General features: G+C 45.7%; 1 protein-coding gene across 1 annotated transcript; it reads right to left on the bottom strand.

Moving 5' to 3' along the window:
- Positions 1–1,728: 1,728 nt before the first annotated feature.
- On the bottom strand, positions 1,729–16,687 carry MRPL4 (mitochondrial ribosomal protein L4). Its single transcript, XM_080988501.1, has 9 exons — positions 16,535–16,687; positions 14,586–14,670; positions 12,094–12,262; positions 11,181–11,232; positions 10,648–10,765; positions 6,920–7,026; positions 4,817–4,926; positions 2,672–2,742; positions 1,729–1,989 (listed from the first exon to the last, which is right to left on the bottom strand). Exons 1-9 carry the CDS (start codon positions 16,625–16,627, stop codon positions 1,844–1,846), a joined length of 951 nt encoding a protein of 316 aa, XP_080844627.1. The 5' UTR covers positions 16,628–16,687; the 3' UTR covers positions 1,729–1,843.
- Between the last annotated feature and the right edge of the window lie 4,813 nt (positions 16,688–21,500).

The raw sequence follows: 21,500 nt of genomic DNA, 5'->3' as shown, positions 1-21,500 counted from the left end.
TTCACATGTACTGCTCTCAAGCCAGGTGTCACCCATCTTGCATTTGTGCCTCTCATTTTTTTTGCCCAAGTGCAATACTTTACATTTCTCCCTGTTGAAATTCATCTTGTTTGTTTTGGCCCAGTTCTCTAATCTGTCAAGGTCGTTTTGAAGTGTGATCCTGTCCTCTGGGGTGTTAGCCACCCCTCCCAGTTTGGTGTCATCAGCAAATTTGATCAGTTAATCAAATTTGATCATCTGCAAATTTGATTACCCCCCACCCCCCGCAGCTCTGGGAGCAGTGGACAGCCTGTGCGCTACTCCAAGACCTTCTCCCTGCTTTTGCGGGAGGTGGCGGAATTCCCCCACCTCCCGCAAAAGCCCACAGGAGCCCCGCATGACTCCTGCGGGCTTTTCGAACAGGAGGGAGAAGGGATTGAAACGGCCAGTCAGTCCCTTCTCCCTCCTCAGGGAAAAGCCCCCAAGAGCGGTGCGCTCTTTAAAGGGTGCGCGGCTCCTGCAGGCTTTTCTAGGAGGTGGGGGAATTCCCCCCCCCCATAGAAAAGCCAGCAGAAGCCGCGGAGCCCCTTTGAAGAGCGCACGGCTTTTGCCTGCCTTTGCGGGAGGTGGGGGAATTCCCCTATCTCCCGCAAAAGCCCGAAGGAGGGAGAAGGGACTGACTCTGCCAATCAGTCCCTTCTCCCTCCTCAGGGAAAAGCCCCCAAGAGCCGCTCGCTCTATAAAGGGTGTGCGGCTCCTGCGGGCTTTTCTAGGAGGTGGGGGAATTCCCCCCCATAGAAAAGCCAGCAGAAGCCGCGGAGCCCCTTTAAAGAGCGCGCGGCTTTTGCCTGCTTTTGCGGGAGGTGGGGGAATTCCCCCATCTCCCGCAAAAGCCCGAAGGAGGGTTGGAGAGTAGCGGGAAGGCGTCGCGCACCTTCCTGCTGCCCCCCATCCTCAGGGGCTGGCGATGGGGGAAGCGCTGCTTTCCTCCACCGCCAGCCTCAAAGAGCAGACTCTCCTGGCTTCAGCGGAAGCAACGCGAAGCCTCCGGAGCGCAGGCTTCGGAGGCTTCGCGTTGCTATCGCTGAAGCCAACAAGTCTGCATTTGCCCCATAAGATGCACACACATTTCCCCTTCATTTTTTGGAGGGGAAAAAGTGCGTCTTATAGGGCGAAAAATACGGTATATAACCTTTAGAAGACATCTGAAGGCAGCCCTGTACAGTCAAACCTCAGTTCCCAAATGCCTCCGTTTTGGAACATTTCAGCTCCCAAACGCCGAAAACCCAGAAGTGTTACAATTTTTGAACTTTTTCTGTTAGCCGAATGTCCAACACGGCTTCCACTTGAGTGCAGGAAGCTCCTGCAACCAATCAGAAGCTGCGCCTCGGTTGTCGAACATTTCAGAAGCCTAATGGACTTCCAGAATGGATTACGTTTGACAACCAAGGTTTGACTGTATCGTGAGGTTTTAAAAGTTTAATGTTTTATTATGTTTTTGTATATGCTGGAATTATTAATATGGAAACGGTGCTGACTAGGAGAGCCCTTGGTCTGATCCAGCAGGGCTCTTTTTCCACACACCCCTTCCGAAATTCACCATACAAACATATAGCACAAAAGCATTTTGGCTTTTTTGTTTCCTCACTTGTGCAAATTCAACAGTAAGCACCAAAAATCAACTGTTTTTAAAAAAATTAAAGATTTTTGAAAGAGGAACTATGTCTCAAGATAAAGGCAGGCTGCAACTTGGGAAGACAAGTTAGCTTTAATGTTCATGTTAGGTGGGGAAAAACTCTTCCAAGGATGCAAGGAGTGAGAGGTGTCCAGCTCACAGCTGTTCAGTCCACCTTCGCCATAAAGGTTATGGGAAGTCGCTATAGGGCAACTGCAAAGGGTAGAGCAGCCTGTATCGCGAGTCATGCCACAGCAGCTTCTCTTCCAGGAAGGCAACTGTATCCAGGGTCAGCACAAGGGTCTCGTACTTCAGCATACTGTGCACATTGAGACCTGTGAGAAAAAAAGACACAGGAGTCAGGCTGTATCTCTAATGAGACCTGGCCCCAAAGAGCAGAAGGGTAGCAATGGCAAGACATGACAAGAAGACTAGCTTGGATGCAAGAGACAGGAAGGGGGGCCAGTGAGGGGAAATGCCATAGTACTGCCTTCCATCCAGAAGATCCGAGGTTCCATCCCCAGCATCTCCAGGTGGACAGCCTGGGGTGTTTTTCTTTTCATTTATTGCATTTGAGCCCCTTATAGGAACTGGCCTTGTTATGCAATCACTGGTGCTCTACAGTCAGATATGGATATATTGGCTACATTATTCACTGTCAATGTTAGCACAAGTCATAGTAAATATCCTCAGACTGTTAACTATAAAGCTGACCAATTAACTCAAGAACTTGCTTAAGAATATGCCTTTGTCCTGTGTGTGCACGCACTTTACTATACTTTGTTTCTTGTTAAAACTACAGGCCAATAGTCATAAGCAGTAAAGGATGAAGTAAAGAATATCAATAGACAGATATGGATAGATGTTTTGTGCATTGAAACTGCTGTGCTGTATGAAGAATTAGAGACTGGGTGGGATGCTTGCCTGCAACTGCCTCAGCATCCTACTCCACCCAGACTAAGTATGCAGTGAGTCATTCTGCAGAAGGCCCTGCCCATTCTCCCCAACCCCACTCACCTACGGCTGGTAGGACTGTGATGGTTTTAAGGCCTCTCGTTGCAGCTTTGATGTTCTCAGGTAAGTCATTGCTGGAAGCCAGAAAGGGAAAATGTTTTGCAGGTTCAGGTCCAGGATTTGTTGGGTACAAAATACTAGTCATTCCCCTTTACATTTTGGCTGGGCGGTATGCAGTGACCGGGAGGGGGGGTCCTCATTTGCCTCCCTCCGTACCTATCTCCTGTCCCTGCTGGAGTCTGCGCTAGAGGCTCATTGCTCAAAAACTTGATTAGCAAAAGGGGCTTGAAGAGTTGCTCTGGTTCGGAAGCCTCACAAAGATTACAACTGTTCCAAAATGTTTGCCATGAAACTGTGTTGCCACAAAATAGAAAATATTGCTATAGTGCCTTAAGAAATTAATGTCTTATAGATGTTGCAGGCTAAAGCGCACTTTGTAGACAATAAATCTGTTAAGTCTTTAAGTCAGTCTGTAAGGCAACCTTTGCCAAACGGCTGCCCTCTGGATATTATGGACTCCAATTCCCATCATCCCTGACTATGCCTATGCTGCCTGGGCTGGTGGGAGTTGGAGCCCAACATCATCTGGAGGGCACCAGCTTGGAAAAGGCTGCTTAAAGCATTGCAAGTCTCTATGCTGTTTCAATATGAAAGTTGTTTGCATGAATTTTGGTCAGAAGAATACTCTGTATGGGAATTATTTGTGGGATTGAGTGTAAGTATGTTTGAACACTTTTAAGGATTGTATGAAATGTATGTTTGTATGCTTGTGTATCTGTAATATATGTGTATTAATGATGAACTATTTTAACAATAAAAACTTATTATAAAAAGAAGAAGAATCCAACCCAGAGGCACAATGAAAAACAAGCCCAACAAATGGACTTCAACGAGGGCTTCAGGTTTCAGGGCCCTCTACTGTTAACACAGCAGTTTAAGGTAAAGGTAAAGGGACCCCGACCGTTAGGTCGTTGCAAACGACTCTGGGGTTGCGGCACTCATCTTGCATTATTGGCCAAGGGAGCCGGTGTACACCTTCCGGGTCATGTGGCCAACATGACTAAGCCGCTTCTGGCGAACCAGAGCAGCGCACAGAAACACCGTTTACCTTCCTGCTGGAGCTGTACCAATTTATCTACTTGCACTTTGACGTGCTTTTGAACTGCTAGGTTGGCAGAAGCAGGGACCAAGCAACGGGAGCTCACCCCGTCGTGGGGATTCGAACCGCTGACCTTCTGATCGGCAAGCCCTAGGCTCTGTGGTTTAGACCACAGCGCCACCAGCATCCCACTCAGCTTAAGGTAATTGTGCCCAAATAAAAAAGTGCCTAATATGAGTTTGACCAAACTGCAAGAGGCAGTGGAAGACAGGGGTGCTCTGGTCCATGGGTCACGAAAAGTCGGATACAACTAAACAACAACAATCAAAGTGCCTAATTTCCAACCTTTACAAGAGACATGTTCTTGCACACCTAAACAAGCGTGCGACATTTATGATGAAGGGCATTTCAAACTTGGATGAAATCACAAGGGACACGGTTGAAACTTGAGCCATTTTATGTAGAGACACATTCTGACACATAAAAGCTACCTAAATCCATAAAGCTCCAGTACCCAGTCACATGACTGAAGCTAATGCTATTTTTCTTGTTTTACATGACCAAAAAACCATCTTCCACCTTGGTTGGAAACCTTCTCCATCTCAACCTCACGGTCACTGGAATGCACCATGGAGCATCCCAAGGCATACTTTAGAGAACAAAGCAGGTTCCCAGGGGCCGGGCCTGATGGATCTTACTCTCACCCTGCGTGAACCAAACACTGAATGTGACTGCACAGTTCAAGAGATCAGTAGTGGTGGGTACTTCAAAGCAACTTGTTGGGACACTACTGATCTTTTTATTCTGGACCCCTGAAAAAGGTTCTGCCGAACTCTAGGGTTTTTCAGTTTGAAAACCAATGGCCTGGATAAAAGTTGTCACAAACACTTGGGCCATTTCTGAAAGTGTTCCCGTGGCTCAAGACAGCAGCAACCTTTGGTCAAACCAACATCCTCCAAAACCACATGAGTGTCTCTAAAGCTCTGACCCCAGTGACAGGCTGTATCCTCAGCCACCCCCCAAACAGAACCTGAAGAAGCAAAACTCACACATCGACAATCAGCACTGATTCTCCCCAGTGTCTGTAGCGAGCCAGGTCCATCAGATACTGTGGGTCAGAAGTTGGCATATCTAGAGAGTCTACAACACGCAGATTATCCTGCAGGCAAAGAGAGAAGAAAAGAGCCGAAGGAAATGAACAGAAGCCTGCCTGCTAAGCTACTTCTCCCATGGTGTTTCTTATGTCTGCAGCTCTCTTCCAGGGCACCTGTGAGGTGTCACAAAAGCCTTTCCTGAAAATCCCAAACAAGTGTTTGTAGCTCAGTGACAGAGCACATGCCTTGCATGCAGAAGGTTGCAGGTTCACACCCCCTTCCCCACCCTGTTAAAAGGATGTCAGAGCTGGAAGAAACACTGTCTGAGTGGTGCAGAGCTACTGCCACTTTGAGTAGACAAAAAGCAACTTGATGGGCCAGTGGTCTGACTCAAGGAAAAGACAGCAGAACTAAAGCTTTCCTCAAATCCTTTGGCTTAACCCTTCAAATTATTCATTCTGAACTAGAACAAAGCCCAATTACATGAAACCTCAGTTGCAGGGATCTGTCATTTCTGCTTACACTAGTCAGTAAGGCTACATGCACATTAGCAACAACTACAAAGCAGCAACAATAACAGCTGCCAACTCAGGCAGCCCTTTGTAGGGGAGAGAGAATTTTTCTGCTGCAGCAGATGAGCAGTGGTGCCTTAGCCTACAGGCATTTTTGTTTGTCAGTAAAAGCAGTGGCAAGGGGAAGGGTTCTATTTAAAAAGACAAAAAACCCAAACTCAGACTGAAGTTCTCAGCAGCAGCTCACAAGAGCAAGCATGGAGACAGAAGGCTGACAGTGAATCACTGGCAGGGAGGGAAGCCACAGCAGCTGGTCACTGTTGGAAATGGGAGCACACAAAAAGGGCAAGAGCACAGCATGCAGGCTTCACATGGGCAATGTGGGGAGAGGCTGCCAGAACCAGGAATACCAGAATCTAGTGCTGTTGGCCAGGTCACTGGTTTTTAAACACTGCTATACTGAGGCCCACAACTGCTTTTCTCCACAGACCATCATATTTTCTTGCCAGCACATGGGATGCTTTTTGGAAGGATTCTGAATTAAATAATCAAATTTCCACACATCTCCTCTGTGATTATGGACTAATTAAAATAAATGTGCATTAAGCAGAGAGCATTCCATATAGCCAGGGGTTTCTTTAGCCACATGTAAACAGGTAGGGGCAAAAATAACATGGCAACACTATTTTAAATATATATATATATATATATATATATATATATATATATATTTGTGCCAGTCTTTCCCAACTTCATGCTCCAGGTATTCCTCAACCATAACAAGGTGAGAGCTGCCACTGCAGGGTTGTGATGGGTCCTAAAAATTGATGTTTTTATTTTTTACAGAATTTAGTTAATTCTACTCATTGGAATGAATGAAAAAATAAAGGGGGGGGGAACCAATGCAATTAAGGTAGTAGGGCTTAAAATGACCTCAGAAATGCTATTTAAATTATTTTGATCTTCTTAGTGTCTAGCCAGAACCTGCTTGTTCTGTTATGTTAGGAGAAAGGCGCATAAAGGGTAAAAAGCACAATATTTCTCTATTTCCAAAGTAACAAATCATTCACTTTCATTAGCCTCACTACTATCAGGGATCAATAGTACCCCCACAGGTTAATGAAGTGCTTTTACAAACGTGATTTGTTCCCTAGTTAGAAATCCTTGCAACCCAACTGTTCCTCTTCATGACTGTTATTATTCTGTGCAAAAAATTGGGTTACTGTGACCCCAATTGCGTCTGCAAAGGACTGCAAGCAACCTGCACCCTCACTGCAACAGGTGGACAGACCTAATGGGTTCTTCAGATTCCCTATGTTACAGAACTGCTGTAGAATATACTATGATGATGTTGTTTGGAAACCCTGTAAGTACTATATAAATACTAAGTAATATGACTACTGCTAGACAGAGATATACAAACATAACTACAGAGTCCAGTTCCAGACCTTAAAAAAATAACCATGAGCCAACCCTTCGACCAGTCACAGCATATTACACTGGTAATAACTCTTTGAATTCACAAAGAATTGTGGCTGTGTGATACCTGTGCCAGTTTGGTTGTCAATGCCACCTTGAGTCCCAGGACACGCATTTTCATGGGGATCATGTAGTAGTAGCTGGTGGGACCACGAGGGCCACAGGCAACACCACCTAAAAGCAAGAGCCAGAGAGGTCTATGGGACATTAGTGGGAATAAACACATCATCCAATCAATCCAGGAGGGAGGGGGGATTGACAGTTAACGAAACACCATGGGACTGCCCTCCCCGCTTGGGGTGCGGTTGGTTGGGTTTTATCTTCTAGGGATACTTACCCTATCAAAACTTCACCTCTTCCCCATACCATTTTGACCCAGGAGTCCTGGTCCAGGGATGACTTGTTAGTGAGGGGATGTAACCCCTCTATTGGGGAAGCTAGTATAGGGTCTGGGATTTCCACTATTGAAGGGCTAGGGAGGAATGGCGGTGGGGCTAGATATCACTATCGGCGAAGGGTTTTGAGATGCAATGATGCTCGAACCCCTTCCAATCTACGCCCCATCCCAAGGGACGAGGGTAGGGCAAGCAGGGATTACCCACCTCCGTCATTGGTGCTGTGCAATGCCAGGTCCATAGGTAACAAAACCGCCAACATGCGTGACTTTTTTGTCTCGCAGGGGATTGACCTGGCTTGCGTGACAGAGACCTGGGTACGGGAAGGCGAAGTAGTCTCCCTACATGAGATAACACCCCCAGGTTTCTCTGTCCTCCATCAATCGCGGACTGTGGGTCGGGGGGGAGGAGTAGCATTGTTAATCTGGGAGGATTGCTCTTTCAGAACTCTGCCAGCACCGGCGATCTCCGGCATTGAATCTGTTGGTCTCGTGTGGGGCACCAAGGAGAGCTTGGCTGTCTGGCTGGTGTACCGACCACCTAGTGCACTGGCAGCCACCCTGTCAGACCTGCTGGAGGTGGCGGCAGGCTGGGCCTTGGAGTTCCCAAGCCTACTGGTTTTGGGAGACTTCAACGTCCATGCCGATGCCGCTCCCTCCTCACAGGCTCTGGACCTAGTGACTTCCATGGCAACACTAGGGCTCTCCCAGTTTCTTTTGGGCCCCACTCATCAAGCAGGCCACACGCTGGATCTGATCTTTGATGCTGGCATAGATGAGATCATGCTCCCCTCTGTGGAAGTGCCATGGTCTGATCACTACACTCTGAAAGCCAAGACTGACTTCCCGCTCCTCCCCTGCTCGGGTGGTGAGCCTATCTGGGCTCGCCCGCGAAGGCTGATGGATCCTGATGGATTCCGTCAGGCCTTGCGGGACCCTGCTCCTCCTGGCGACTCATTAGATGACCTTGTCAAGGACTGGAATAACCGGCTCTTGGCAGCCATCGATGAGATCGCGCCTAAGCACCCTCTGCGACCCCGTCAAAACCGGGCTCCTTGGTTTACTGAGGAGCTCCGGAAAATGAAGCGGGATCTCAGACAGCTAGAGCGAATATGGCGACGGACTTGTGACGGAGCCTCAAGAACATCTTATAGGACACTTATGAAAGCCTATGAGATAGCTATGAAAGCTGCTAAGAAATCTTACTTCGCAGCTTCCATTGCACCCGCTAGCTCTCGCCCGGCACAACTTTTTAGAATAATTAGGAGGACAACCAAATTTAAGCCCAGATTCGACCCACAGCTGTGAGGCATTCGTGAGCTTTTTTTGCGGAGAAAGTCCTGTTGCTCCGCCGTGACCTCCCTGCTAATTTAGATACAGTGACTAAACTGGAGGCCCCTCGACTGACTTCGGGTCCAGTGTTGGACCATTTCAATCGGATACTCCCTGCTGATGTGGATAGATTCCTCTAAGTTGGTAGGCCCACCACCTGCCTCCTCAATCCGTGCCTGTCTTGGCTGATTAGAGCATGTCCAGCTGCTGCGCGGACCCCGCTGGTTGAAATTATCAATTTGTCCCTTGGCACGGGGACATTCCCAGGGGAACTGAAGGAAGCAGTGGTGTGTCCGCTCTTAAAGAAAACTTCACTAGATCCTTTAGACCTATCCACTTACTGCCCAGTTTCAAATCTTCCATACCTGGGTTAGGTAATTGAGAGAGCGGTTGCTGAACAGCTTGGTAGGTTTCTGGAGGAAACATCGGCTTTAGATACATTTCAGTCCAGGTTCCGTCCTGGTTTCGGGACCGAGACAGCTCTGGTTGCCCTAACAGATTATCTCTGTAGACAACTGGATTGAGGTCAGGACTGCTGATCCTTTTAGATTTGTCAGCAGCCTTTGACTTGGTCGATCATGATCTTCTGGACCACCGTCTCGCCGACGTGGGGATACAGGGCATAGCCCATAAATGGCTGTGCTCTTTTATCTCTGGTCGGGGACAGAGGGTGGCACTAGGGAGGGAAATGTTGTCGCGCCACTCCTTGGTGTGTGGAGTGCCACAGGGCGCAATCCTCTCCCTGATGCTTTTTAACATCTTTATGTGCCCCCTTGCCCGGAGCTTTGGGCTGGGCTGTCACCAATATGCTGATGACACTCAGCTCTATCTGCTGCTGGATGGCCACACCGACTCGGCCCCTTACACACTGACCAGATGCTTGGAAGCTGTGGCTGGATGGTTTCGTGGGAGCCGACTGAACCTATATCCTTCGAAGACAGCAGTCCTATGGCTGGGTCGGGATGGCATGGGGATGAGGGACCAACTCCCTTCTCTTGCGGGGGCCCAATTAGTGCCATTGCCTTCCGTTAAAGAGTTTGGGTGTAATCCTTGACACCTCCCTTTCCATGGAGGCGCAGGTTACAGCAACAGCCAAGGCGACATTTTTCCACCTTCGCCGCATCAAGCAGTTGGTCCCTTACCTTTCCAGCCCCGACCTGGCCACAGTGATCCATACAACGGTCACGTCCAGGCTTGACTACTGTAGTTTGCTCTACACGGGGCTGCCCTTGAAGCTGTCCCAGAAAGTCCAGTGGGTGCAGAATGCTGCAGCGAGGCTCCTCACATGGTCTCTGCCATGGGAGCAAATTCACCCAGTGCTTTCCCAGCTGCACTGGCTCCCAGTGGAGTACAGGGTCAGATTTAAGGTGCTGCTTTTGACCTTTAAAGCCCTTCACGGCCTAGGACCCTCGTACCTACGGGACCGCCTCTCCTGGTCTGCCCCACGGAGACCCTCAAAGTCCATAAATAGCAACACCCTAGTGGTCCCGGGCCCTAAGGAAGTTAGATTAGCTTCAACCAGAGTCAGGGCCTTTTCAACACTGGCTCCGGCCTGGTGGAATGCTCTGCCTCATGAGACCAGGGCCCTGCAGGATCCGATTTCTTTCCGCAGGGCCTGTAAGGCAGAGTTGTTCCGCCTGGCCTTTGGCTTGGAGCCAATTTGATTCCCTCCCCCTCTTTCTTTTTCCTTTCTCCTCCTGTGATGAGGCTGCATTTTAATATTTTAATGTTTCAATATTTTAATGTTGTCTTTTAATCTTGTTTTTAAGTTATATTCACTCAACTTGTTTTTATTATTGCTTTTTAGCCGCCCTGAGCCCAGCCTTGGCTGGGGAGGGCGGGGTATAAATAAAAATTATTATTATTATTATTATTATTATTATTATTATTATTATCTTGGCTGCACACTAACAGCCTTCTGAAGGGACAGTGTTTGGGCTCTGTTGACACAGCAATGTTTTGGGTATCTGCATCCCAGCCACAATGGGAACAGCTACTAGTGTCTCCAAGGCTTACAGAGATGACATATCGCACAGTGGTTTGAGATGGAGAGAGAGATCATCACGCACCACCACGCCACAAAGGTGACCGGATACTGCCATGCCGGGCCCGTCCGCTGCCCTTCTGTGCCCAGGGTTTTCTGCCGCCACCACGCATCTCCGCACGAGTCTTTGTGTTGGCATAACTCTGGAATATTAAGGCAGGTGAGACTGGTGTATGCTGCTCTGGCCAAACACAATCAGAATGCTCAAAGTGCTGGGCACAATTTGCCTCAGTAATTCCTACAACAACCTTGTAAGATTGTTGTCCCCAAAGGTGGTAAGGGGTGGGGGCTTAAGCTGAGAAAGAATTGCTTTCTTAGTGGAATTCATGGATGTGGCAAAATGTTAAGGAGTCTTCCCAAGATAAGCAAATTGACTTTTAAATGGACTTTTAACTTCATTATGCAAAGAGTGGCCCTCCCTTTACCACTGCCTATTATTTTGCCCCCTTTCTCCCTGGCAAATTGTCCGCCCCAAATTTCTCCCTGCAAAACTCCCACTGAACAATGTTCTTCCCCATATTGCCCACCAGCTCCTGATCTTCCAATTTCTATACTTACAATTCTCTTAAAGTTCTTCTGCCAGATGGCCACTGTGTGTAGAATATCAACGCTGAGAGGAAAACACACAGACACCAACAAGAAGCAAGTTAGCAAGAGATCTGGGAAATGGGACAGCACCACAGTAATCGTCGTGATGGAAAGCAGTATGGTTAAAATGGTTCAGAATTTAAACACAATATTTTTACACCAGTCCCTTTTGCCACAGTAACTGAAGCCTCCATTTTATCCAAGGGAGAAGATACAGCTGGAGGTGGAGGATACCAATTGAAACCTGGCCTAGGAAAGTCATGAGGAAGTAAGATTTCAACTTCTGTTTTGGTGTTAAATGCTCCCTAACCAGCTTAGCTAATACAGGCAACTCACATTTTAGGCACGACTGATATGTGTGCAATCACACACATGCGCACAGTGGCAAACCCAGAAATGACCCAGAAATATCATCAAAGACGCCACTAAAAGGGCAGAACAGGAGCAGGGGCAGAGAGGGGTGTTTCAATTGCATGCAGTTGCATGCAAGAGTGCAATGACCCGAAAAGCAACCCCCACACAAATTGGGAGTTGCCTGTAAGAACAAACTGAAAAGCCCAAACTCCTGAAATGACAGCGCCAAATTTCAGGAACTATTCAAGGCATCTTAACCCTGTGGCACATATGGACAGGCCCAGCCTGGTCTATAGGATTGCCAGGTGCTCAACTGAATATGGTTCCTGAAACTTAAGATCTGCATGTCAGCCTTTTATGTATCGTAACCAATACTCCATATCTTTTCTGTTACCTATCCCCAACCTTCACCACCATTCCTTGATGCATGAAATGCTTTATGAGAAATCCCCACACCCACTTTTTGACGACTGATGGTCACTTCCAGCCCATCTCTGCAAATGCCTAGTAACTGGTAATCAATTCTTACCGGGGCATTACTGCAAACACATCAGGATGCAAATCTGTCAAGCCCACGTGCCTGGCCTCATAATGCTTCAGGGACTCTACCCAGGCCTGAACAGGTGCAAGGTGTTTGGGGATGGGAATGCTGCATTTCCGTAGGATGGGCTCACTAGAGACGACGGCAGGACACTTTTCTAGAAGGAAACAAGGCGCGCGGGGGGGGGGGGGGAATATGTGCAGGTGTGATTTCGGGCAATCTTGCCTGAAATAATTTCTTTGAAACTTAAAAGTAAATTCACAAAAGCATCACTCCATATACATTTTTACAAGGCCATATGCACACATTCCTGTTTTATTTATTTGGGACTCATTATTGCAAAGAAGAAAGGTAACATCTTACCCAATTTACAAATGCTTTCTTAATTGTATGCCTAGAGGAAATGCCAGGTGACTCTTTAAAAGCCTGTATTAAGATTGATTCTATTTCAAACCATGACTAGAAAAATATTTGAAATGGCTAGGTGCTATCATCAGATCTCTTTTAGGACATAACTGGACTGAAAATACTGTTTCAAACTTCTAGATATCTGCACTAAATGTTTAGGTAGGCAATCCCTTCCAAGTTTGTCAGCCACATTTTAAGCATTATAGAGCGTGTAAAGTTGTTACTTGCAGATTACTCTAATGATATCGCCTGAAATCGCCAACTTCCTCAGAAGCAATGGGTTGAGAACTACAGGTGCACACGCAACTGGGATTGATTCTCTTTCAAAAATTTATTCCATTCTTAATCATAGTATGTAGCAGTGATATCTGTTTACTGGAAGATTTTGAATAAGAAAAAAATCTACTACCCTAAATTGATGGTGTTCTTATTTATGTTTGACTCATATTTAGTAAAAAAATAAATAAAACCACACCATATTACTTTCGGGGTGCAACAAAAGTTAGTTTCAATAGCCAGAAACATTTGATTAAATGAAGAAATCAATAAAATACAATGCAATTTTAATTTTATAGTTAAATTCAAAACTTTACTTGGAAATTATTCTTACTGAAATAATTGTGAATATTTTTAAGACACGACAACTTGATAGAATTGTAGAGTTGGAAGGGACCCCAAGGGTCATCTAGTCCAACACTCTGCAATGCAGGAATCTCAACTAAAGCATCCATGACAGATGGTCATCCAACCTCTTGTTTAAAAATCTCCAAGGAAGGAGAGTCCACCACCTCTCGTGAGAGTCTGTTCCACAGCTGAACAGCCCTTACTGACAGAAAGTTTTTCCGAATGTTTAATTGGAATCTCCTTTCTTGCAACTTGAAGCCATTTGTTCGAGTTCTACGCTCCAGAGCAGAAAACAAGCTTGCTCCCTCCCCCATGTGACAGCCCTTAAGATATATGAAGATGACTATCATATCTTCTCTCAGTCTCCTCTTCACCAGGCTAAACATACCCAGCTCCTTCAAGCACTCTTCATAAGGCTTAGTTACCAGACCATCGATCATCTTGGTCGCCCTCCTCTGCACATGTTCCAGCTTGTCAAAATCCTTCTTAAATTGTGGTGTGCAGATTTGGACACAGTATTCCAGGTGTGATCTGACTAAGTCAGAATAGAGTGATACTATTACTTCCCTTGATCTGGACTACTGACGCAGCTTAAAATAGCATTAGCTTTTTTGCTACTACATCACACTGATGACTCGTGTTAAGCTTGTGGTCCACCAAGACCCCATGATCCTTTTCACATGTACTGCTAGTAAGCCAGGTGTCCTCCATCCTATATTTGTGCATCTGGTTCTTGCTGCCTAAGTGCAGAACCTTACATTTGTCCCTACTGAAATTCATTTTGTTAGCTTGTACCCAGTTCTCCAATCTGTTAAGATCATTTTGAATTCTGATTTTGTCTTCTGCTACCCTTTCCAGTTTGGTGTTGTTTGCAAATTTGATGAGCATCCCTTCAATTCCTTCATCCAAGTCATTTACAAAGACGCTGAACAACGTATAGCATGCATTTCCCTTACACTGTTTAAATTTAAGAAGTGAATGCACTCAGGACAGTTACCATATTAACTCTAGCATGCTCAAAGAGCTGAATACATAAATGCATGTACTTTCCATGGGGTACTCATGTGAAAAAAATTGACAATATTTATTTTATCTTTGACTGCTAGTAGATCCATTCAGTATGCTGCTAATTACTTGTATTAAATGATGCATTTCTAAAAATGGAATGTTTTCCACCTCACATCACTGTTATAGATCAGGCATTTCTAACACACTTGATAACTAACAGTACAAGTTTATACATGTCGCATCAGAAGTAAGCTCCACTGAGTTCAATGGGACTCACTGTCAAGTGTGTAAAGGATTACAACCATTCCCCAGTGAGGAAGTTCTAATGTTCTGCCAACAATTCTCACTGCGCCTGACAATTGGCCATGCAATCGATGGAATCTGGGTGCCCTGCAACATCTAGAGGCAACAAGTCTGTTCTAGTCATGAAAAGGCCTTACCTTTTAATGAAGCTACATCCGTCACACTAGCTGAAACACCAGGGTTGCCTAGAAATCCTGTCTGGTTCGATAATGTACACAAAGGCTAGGGGAAGAAATAAAAATGGAGTAAGATATCTGAAGGTACCGACAGCTCAATCAAGATAGCTCCTGTAAATGGCTGCTCATTTATCACGGAGATGGCTTATGCTTGGATCTTTAGACAGAATGCCAACCTGGTGCCACCTCTCTCAACTTAGCCCCAAATCCAGTTTTCCCATGGGGTCATTTGAGATAACCTTGTACTTTTCACTGTGCACCTTCACAGTCCTAATGAAATACAGAAAAAGGCTAGCCTTGCAGATGTTTACCACAGTGTAATTCCACTAAACTGATGCATAGGGATTAGGCTGTAACTAAGGAATGCATAACTTTTTTTTATCATATTAATCCCATTATCCTTACCATCATCCTTCCTCTTTAACACCCCCACACTACTGAAATGTACATATATGCTCACTGAGGCAGAGGCCTGACATTTTTGCTTATTTCTCCTTTTCTTTTGCTTATGTTGCTTTGTAAAGTTCACTTGTGATGCTGTATATAAAAATGAGTGACAATACATTGATGCTTTTCGATACACGTGCTCACCATACTGTCAAAATGTTATGACTTTGCCCTAAACTCCTTTTAGTGGCACAGTGCAAAAAAGATAGCACTCCCTGTCATGAAAGCTCTCTCTGCCTCATATGTTGGATCTCCGAAAATGCTTTTGATGCGTAGTCCCCACAGACATCAAGGATGCTTTGGGTATCTCAGGACTGGAGTGGATTGGGTTTGCATAGCAGGTGGATGTGCTGTGCAATCAAGTGAAGACTCAGAAAATTCTAAAAGACAGCACTATGCACTTCTTTACACAGCTGCAAGTACATCTGCACAGGGCTTCACCTTGTTCTTGTTCCCTCTGTGGCTATATTCACATGTATTGAGAACAACTGACTGAATATAAAAAGTAAGATTCAAGACAAGGCAAAGAAACTCCCTTTTCACACAAAAATAATGAACTTGCTGCTGTGATATGTGGCGATCAACACTAACATGTTTTTTTTTTCAAACACTCTTTGTTAATTTTGCATAGTTTAGAAACCAATAAAGCAAACATAATGGGGGATGGTGAATCACATTTTGATGCACAATAGACATAAATAATGCAAGTGGCTAGTGTATCTTATGCTTCACAGAACAAATACAAAGATAGGGAATGAGCTGAAAAGAAGGAAAAATGGGGATACTTAAAATATTGATATAACTACAAAAGTAATACTATCTTCACATATTACATATGTCTGTGAAGCCTGTCAAGGAGTGTAGCAGCTTTGCCCTGTTCACATATTCAATAAGATCTCTCCAAAACACCCCAAAGGCTTCTGGCTTAACCCTACCAGCCCTCTCCAATGCTGCCTTCTACTTCTGAACCATGGTAGTACGTGCTGCCATGAATAAAAAAATTAATAGCGTCTTCAATTTTATTTCCTCGTTTCCATAGCCCCCCCCCCCCGTTAATGGGCATGCCATTCCAATGGTGTGCAGGCACAGCGTCTTGTGATTATGTGGCGTGAGGCTTACCAGGGCCCATGGGGGTAGCCAAGGGGGGTAGATGCCCCCCTAATTCAATAAAAAATACTTAACTGAGGTTCTCCCCGCCAAAAAAAATCCGGCCTAGGCCCATGCCAGCCTCCCCCGCCATATTTTATTCCAGTTGGGGCCCCGGCTCGTTTCTATCCCCAAATATTGACAGCAGCGCCAGCCGAAGTCCAGCCTCAAGCCGCTCGCCAAGTACAACCCTTATTTCATTTCCAGCCGCCCGAGCGCGCTCCCGCCTGAGTGGCTTTCCGGAGGCGGCGGGCGGGGGGGGAGGCCCCGCTTCCCAGGAGCCCCGCAGCTCCCTCGCGCGCGCCCCGCCGCCTCACCCGCCAAGCGACTCCCCGACGCGGCAGCGACGCGCAGAGCCGGAGCATCGCAGCAGCCCCTCTCGCGCCGGCCCGCGGGCAAACACAGAGCATGCGCACTAAAAAAAAGCTTTCGTCCCTGGCCGATGACGTCAGGCGCGAAAGGGGCTTTGCTTCATCTGGGCGCGCAGGAATTTTCATGAGAGTGAAAAAAGACGCCACGCGACGGACCCTTCCGCTCTAGGAACGGCTTTCCCTACTTCCGCTTCCGGTGCTTAGCTGGCTCTTCAGTGTAGAAAGAGACGAGGGACGAGGCATTTCCGCTCTCTGGGGCCCGGAATCCTAAGAGACGAGAAAGCAAACAAATGGTCGACTCGTTTCTGTGCAAGATGGCGCCTGGTGACGCCTCTCGTGTTCTCGTTTGTTTCTCACCCGCAGAGCTTTCCGGGCTGCCTTGCGCAGGAACCGTCGTCTCCCCGGCTGCCTCTTGGCTTGGTCGTGAGGCGAAAAAGGAAGCGGAGGGGGCGCAATTGGGGCCGCCCCTCCTCTGGACGAAGGGCGGAATAAAACCACAAGAATAGAGGGATGACGACGACGACGATGATAAACGAGAAGGAAGTGTGCTGAGCCTGCAAGGAGGAGCGAGCGGGTGCTGGGCATCTGCTCCTGCCGGGTGCGGAGGCTGCGTCGGACGCCCCAGCCTGCCTGCCTGCCCCCCTCCCTGGGAAGGCCAACACACACGCACTTGGCAGCCTTTATAAATACAGCCCTAAAGACTTTCCTTCTACTCTACTGTTGTTGCATTTTGGAGGCTGTCCGGAAGGCACCCTCGTGTGGGGGGGGGTGTACTCCTTATTCATACCCCAAGTATTTAATGAGATGCAGAACACCAGTTTTCTCACAGTTCACAAACTGCCTAACACACTTTGGAAACTTACTCCCTTAATAGCACAGCCATAAGTGTCCACTCAAAAGGGAAAGTTTCACACTTTCTTGCAGAAAACTGATTTTCTAGATCCATTTCAATCAGTTTTGGTACAAAAACTGCTTTGGCCACACTGTATGATTACCTCTGTCAGGAGAGAGACAATGGAAATATGTCCTTGTTAATTCTCAACCTCTTAGCTTTCAATACCATCAAGCATGGTATCCTTCTGGAGTGGCTGTCTGAGTTAGGGGTGACTGGCACTGCTTTGCACTGGTACCAGTCCTAATTGGAAGATATGCTTGTGCAGTGCTCTTCAGCCCCATTGAGACTTCAATGTGGGGTCTTCAGGGTTTAGTTTTATCCCTTACACCACAGGTTTTCAACCTTTGAGTACACGGCTCCCTTGACTAACTACTGATGTAAACAGAACTGGGGGGGGGGGGGAGTTCCCCCCTTCACATTCCTGTAACCTACTGTTAATAAAGTGTGTGCCCAAGGACTAACAGAATAATGTATGTCCTTGAAATAATCATGTAACACTGTATTCTATGAATGAGTTCTCTAATGAATTCAATGAATGTCTCTAAAGGGATGCTTAAGAAATACCCTATGAAATAATGTAACAACAAAGTGAGAACTTATGTGTATAAATGTAAAAATTGTTGCCATTATGACATGTCCGATATAGGCAGCCCCACACTGCCATCTATTGAGTCTATGCCAGGGGTTGTCAACCTGGTCCCTACCGCCCACTAGTGGGCATTTCAGGATTCTAGGTGGGCAGGAGGGGGTTCTACAGCACAAGCTGAATACAGTGGACGCTCCGGTTGCGAATGTGATCCGTGCGGGATGCACATTCGCAACCCGCAGCGGTGCGTCTGCGCACGTGCAGGTTGCTATTCAGTGCTTCTGTGCATGTGCAAAGCATGATTTAGCACTGTATCAGGAAATTTTAAATTTCTAGGGACTTCCAGGGTCAGCGCCATCGGTAATGGCGGAATTCCTCTGACTAGGAGGAATTTGCTCTGTGGGAACCGGGTCTGGCCGTCATGGCGAAGGCGGAGACCCTTCAAAAATCACAGGCGGGTGAAGCCTGTGAACGTGGGATTCGGCGGGCACCTTTCGCGCGCCCCCTACTCGTGGGGAACCCCGATTTTGGGGCTCCGGAGCGAAGCGGGGTGAGTGGCGCGGTGCTGTGAATCGACTGCTTTTTCCACGGAGCGAAGCCGCACAGCCGTTGCCGGAGAGCGCTGACTTTTTCCTGTGGACAATTGGATTTTTAAAGCAACTACCCGTGAGTAGGATAAATTGGAAGTTTTTAAAGGAAAAAAAGATTTAATTTGGCACTGAAGCGGGGAGGCTCAAACAGGAAGTCCGCCTTCGGTTTTTGTAAATAGATCAAAGCAAAGAGCTTGCAAGCTAAAATCTTGGAAAATCGATCGGAAAGGACTAATTTCTCAACATTAAAAAGGAAAGCAGGAGAAAAGGGGGGAAGTTTGACTATATATACCTGCAAGAGAGAGGGAAGGAAGCTAAAATTCCACCGCTCAGAACCTGGGAATGGGCTGCCAATAGGACAATAAGACTGCTGTATTCTGAAATGCGTTTTGACTGTGAAAAGACCATCCGCTGACAGCTAGCTGAGTAAGAGAGATACATTGTTTTTAGCTGTTCCCCTTTGATCTTAAAAAGGAGAAAAGTAACTGAAAAGCAACTGAAAATGGAAACTTACTTTCTTGTTTGAGTTGTGTTTTAAAGGGTGTTATTTTGGATTAATGCAAGAACAGATATCAATTGTTTCCCCCTAGAGGAAGTCTCTGAAACTGTTACAAGAGTTGGATCAGGGGAATTTTCCATTGTTAAGATAAAGCTGTGGGACTGTGGGACTGACCTTGGGTTTCTTTTTGTTTTTTTAAAAAAAAGTGTTATGGCAGATGGGAAAGAAAAAGTAGATCCATCATTCCCAGACAAAACAACAAGGTCTGGGAAGCTTTGGCAGCGAAGAGCGTCTGCATCCGGCCCTTCTGCCTTATCCGTGGCTGTACCAACACAACCTAAATCAAGAGGAATGTCATCAGAAGAAGCCCTAGCGCTGGCATTGAGTAAGATAAATGAATCATTCCTGTATATCATTTTCATAATATTCTCTCTTAGGGCATTACATGCCGTAAACTTCATACCTGTGGTCCACAACGTCTTGTGCCCATTTAATCATAGCAGATTTCACCGTTTCATCCTGAGTATTCCATTTCAACAGCAAGTTATACATCTTTGACAAAATCTTAGTTTTGGGTTCTAACAATTCTGTTTCTAATTTTCGTTTTTCCACCTGGAAGCCAATTTTCTTGTCCAAATTGTATGCCTCCATTATCTGATAATAATGAAGCCAGTCTCGCACTTTGTTTTTTAATTTTTCAAAACTCTGCAGTTTCAATCTATCTCCATCTTGTTCCAAAATTTCCCAATATTTCGGCCAATTGACCTCCATATTGAGCTTTTTCAGAGCTTTCACTTCCATCGGTGACAGCCACCTTGGTGTTTTATTTTCCAATAAATCCTTATATCTTATCCAGACATTAAACAATGCTTTCCTGACAATATGGTTTTTAAATGCTTTATGTGCTTTGACCTTATCATACCACAGATATGCATGCCATCCAAATACATTGTTAAAACCTTCTAAATCCAAAATGTCAGTGTTTTTAAGAAGCAGCCATTCTTTCAACCAGCAAAAAGCTGCTGATTCATAATAAAGTTTGAGGTCTGGCAGGGCAAATCCACCTCTTTCCTTTGCATCTGTTAATATTTTAAATTTTATTCTGGGCTTCTTGCCCTGCCAGACAAATCTAGAAATATCTCTCTGCCACCTCTTGAAACAGTCCATTTTGTCCACAATTTGCAATGTTTGAAACAAAAACAACATTCTAGGCAATACATTCATTTTTACCGCAGCAATACAGCCCAGCAGCGAAAGCTTCAAATTTGACCAAATTTCTAAATCTTTTTTCACTTCAGCCCAACATTTTTCATAGTTATCTTTAAATAAATTCCCATTTTTTGCTGTCATGTTAATCCCCAGGTATTTAACTTCTTAACCACTGTTAAACCTGTCTCATTCTGAAACCTCTCTCTCTCCATTGGTGTTAAATTGTTCTCTAAAACCTTAGTTTTTAATTTATTCAATTTAAACCCTGCAACTTGACCAAATTCTTGAATCAGTTCTAAAACCCTTTTGGTACTAGATTCTGGCTCCTGTAACGTCAGTACTAAGTCATCTGCAAATGCTCTCAATTTGTACTGTTTGGCTCCGACCTGTATACCTTTAACCAACTGGTCCCTTCTAATCATGTTCAGCAAAACCTCCAGGACCGAAATAAAAAGCAGTGGGGAAATTGGGCAACCTTGTCGTGTCCCTTTTTCTATCTTAAATTCTTCCGTCACCACATTATTTACAATTAATTTAGCCTTTTGTTCTGAATAAATTGCACTTATACCGTTTTCAAAGCCTTGGCCTACCCCCATACCCTGTAGGTTCTTCTTCATAAAACTCCAAGAAATGTTGTCAAAAGCTTTCTCCGCGTCCACAAATATCAAAACTGCTTTTTCCAAAATATCAATTATATTCCTCAAATTGTCAGACAAGTGTCTTCCCGGGAGAAAGCCCGCTTGGTCTTTATGAATCTCTTCCATCAACACTTTTTTCAGTCTCTTAGCCAAAATGTCTGCAAAAATTTTGTAATCCACATTAAGTATGGGGCGGTAGTTCTTAAGCTGCGTCTTTTCAGTCTCTGTTTTCGGTACAAGTGTGATATAAGCTTCTTTCCACGACTGGTGCCCTTTCCCCCTCCATTATTTCATTACAGACCTCTTTCAAAGGTTGTACTAGCCATTCTTTCAAGGATCTGTAATATCTAGAAGTCAGTCCATCCGGTCCTGGAGATTTACCCAATTGCATGTTTTGAATGGCACCTTCTATCTCCTGTTCAGTTATTTTATAGTTCAACATTAATTTATTTTCTTGAGAGATTTTTTGTAATCCATTTGTTTTCAAAAATCGAT

This window comes from Podarcis pityusensis, assembly GCF_964106645.2.
Source record: "Podarcis pityusensis genome assembly, chromosome: 17".
NCBI lineage: Eukaryota > Metazoa > Chordata > Lepidosauria > Squamata > Lacertidae > Podarcis > Podarcis pityusensis.
Note: the sequence above shows the minus strand (reverse complement) of the source record. Positions and strands in the feature narration are given on the sequence as shown.

What these genes read in the sequence shown, in the direction of transcription:
- MRPL4 (XM_080988501.1), bottom strand. Translation starts at nt 16,627, where the DNA reads ATGCTCTGTGTTTGCCCGCGGGCCGGCGCGAGAGGGGCTGCTGCGATG. An exon ending in GGATGTAGCTTCATTAAAAG is followed by an intron (nt 12,263 to 14,585) that starts GTAAGGCCTTTT and finishes GTTTCCTTCTAG; the next exon opens with AAAAGTGTCCTGCCGTCGTC. An exon ending in CACAGTCCTACCAGCCGTAG is followed by an intron (nt 1,990 to 2,671) that starts GTGAGTGGGGTT and finishes TTTTTCTCACAG; the next exon opens with GTCTCAATGTGCACAGTATG.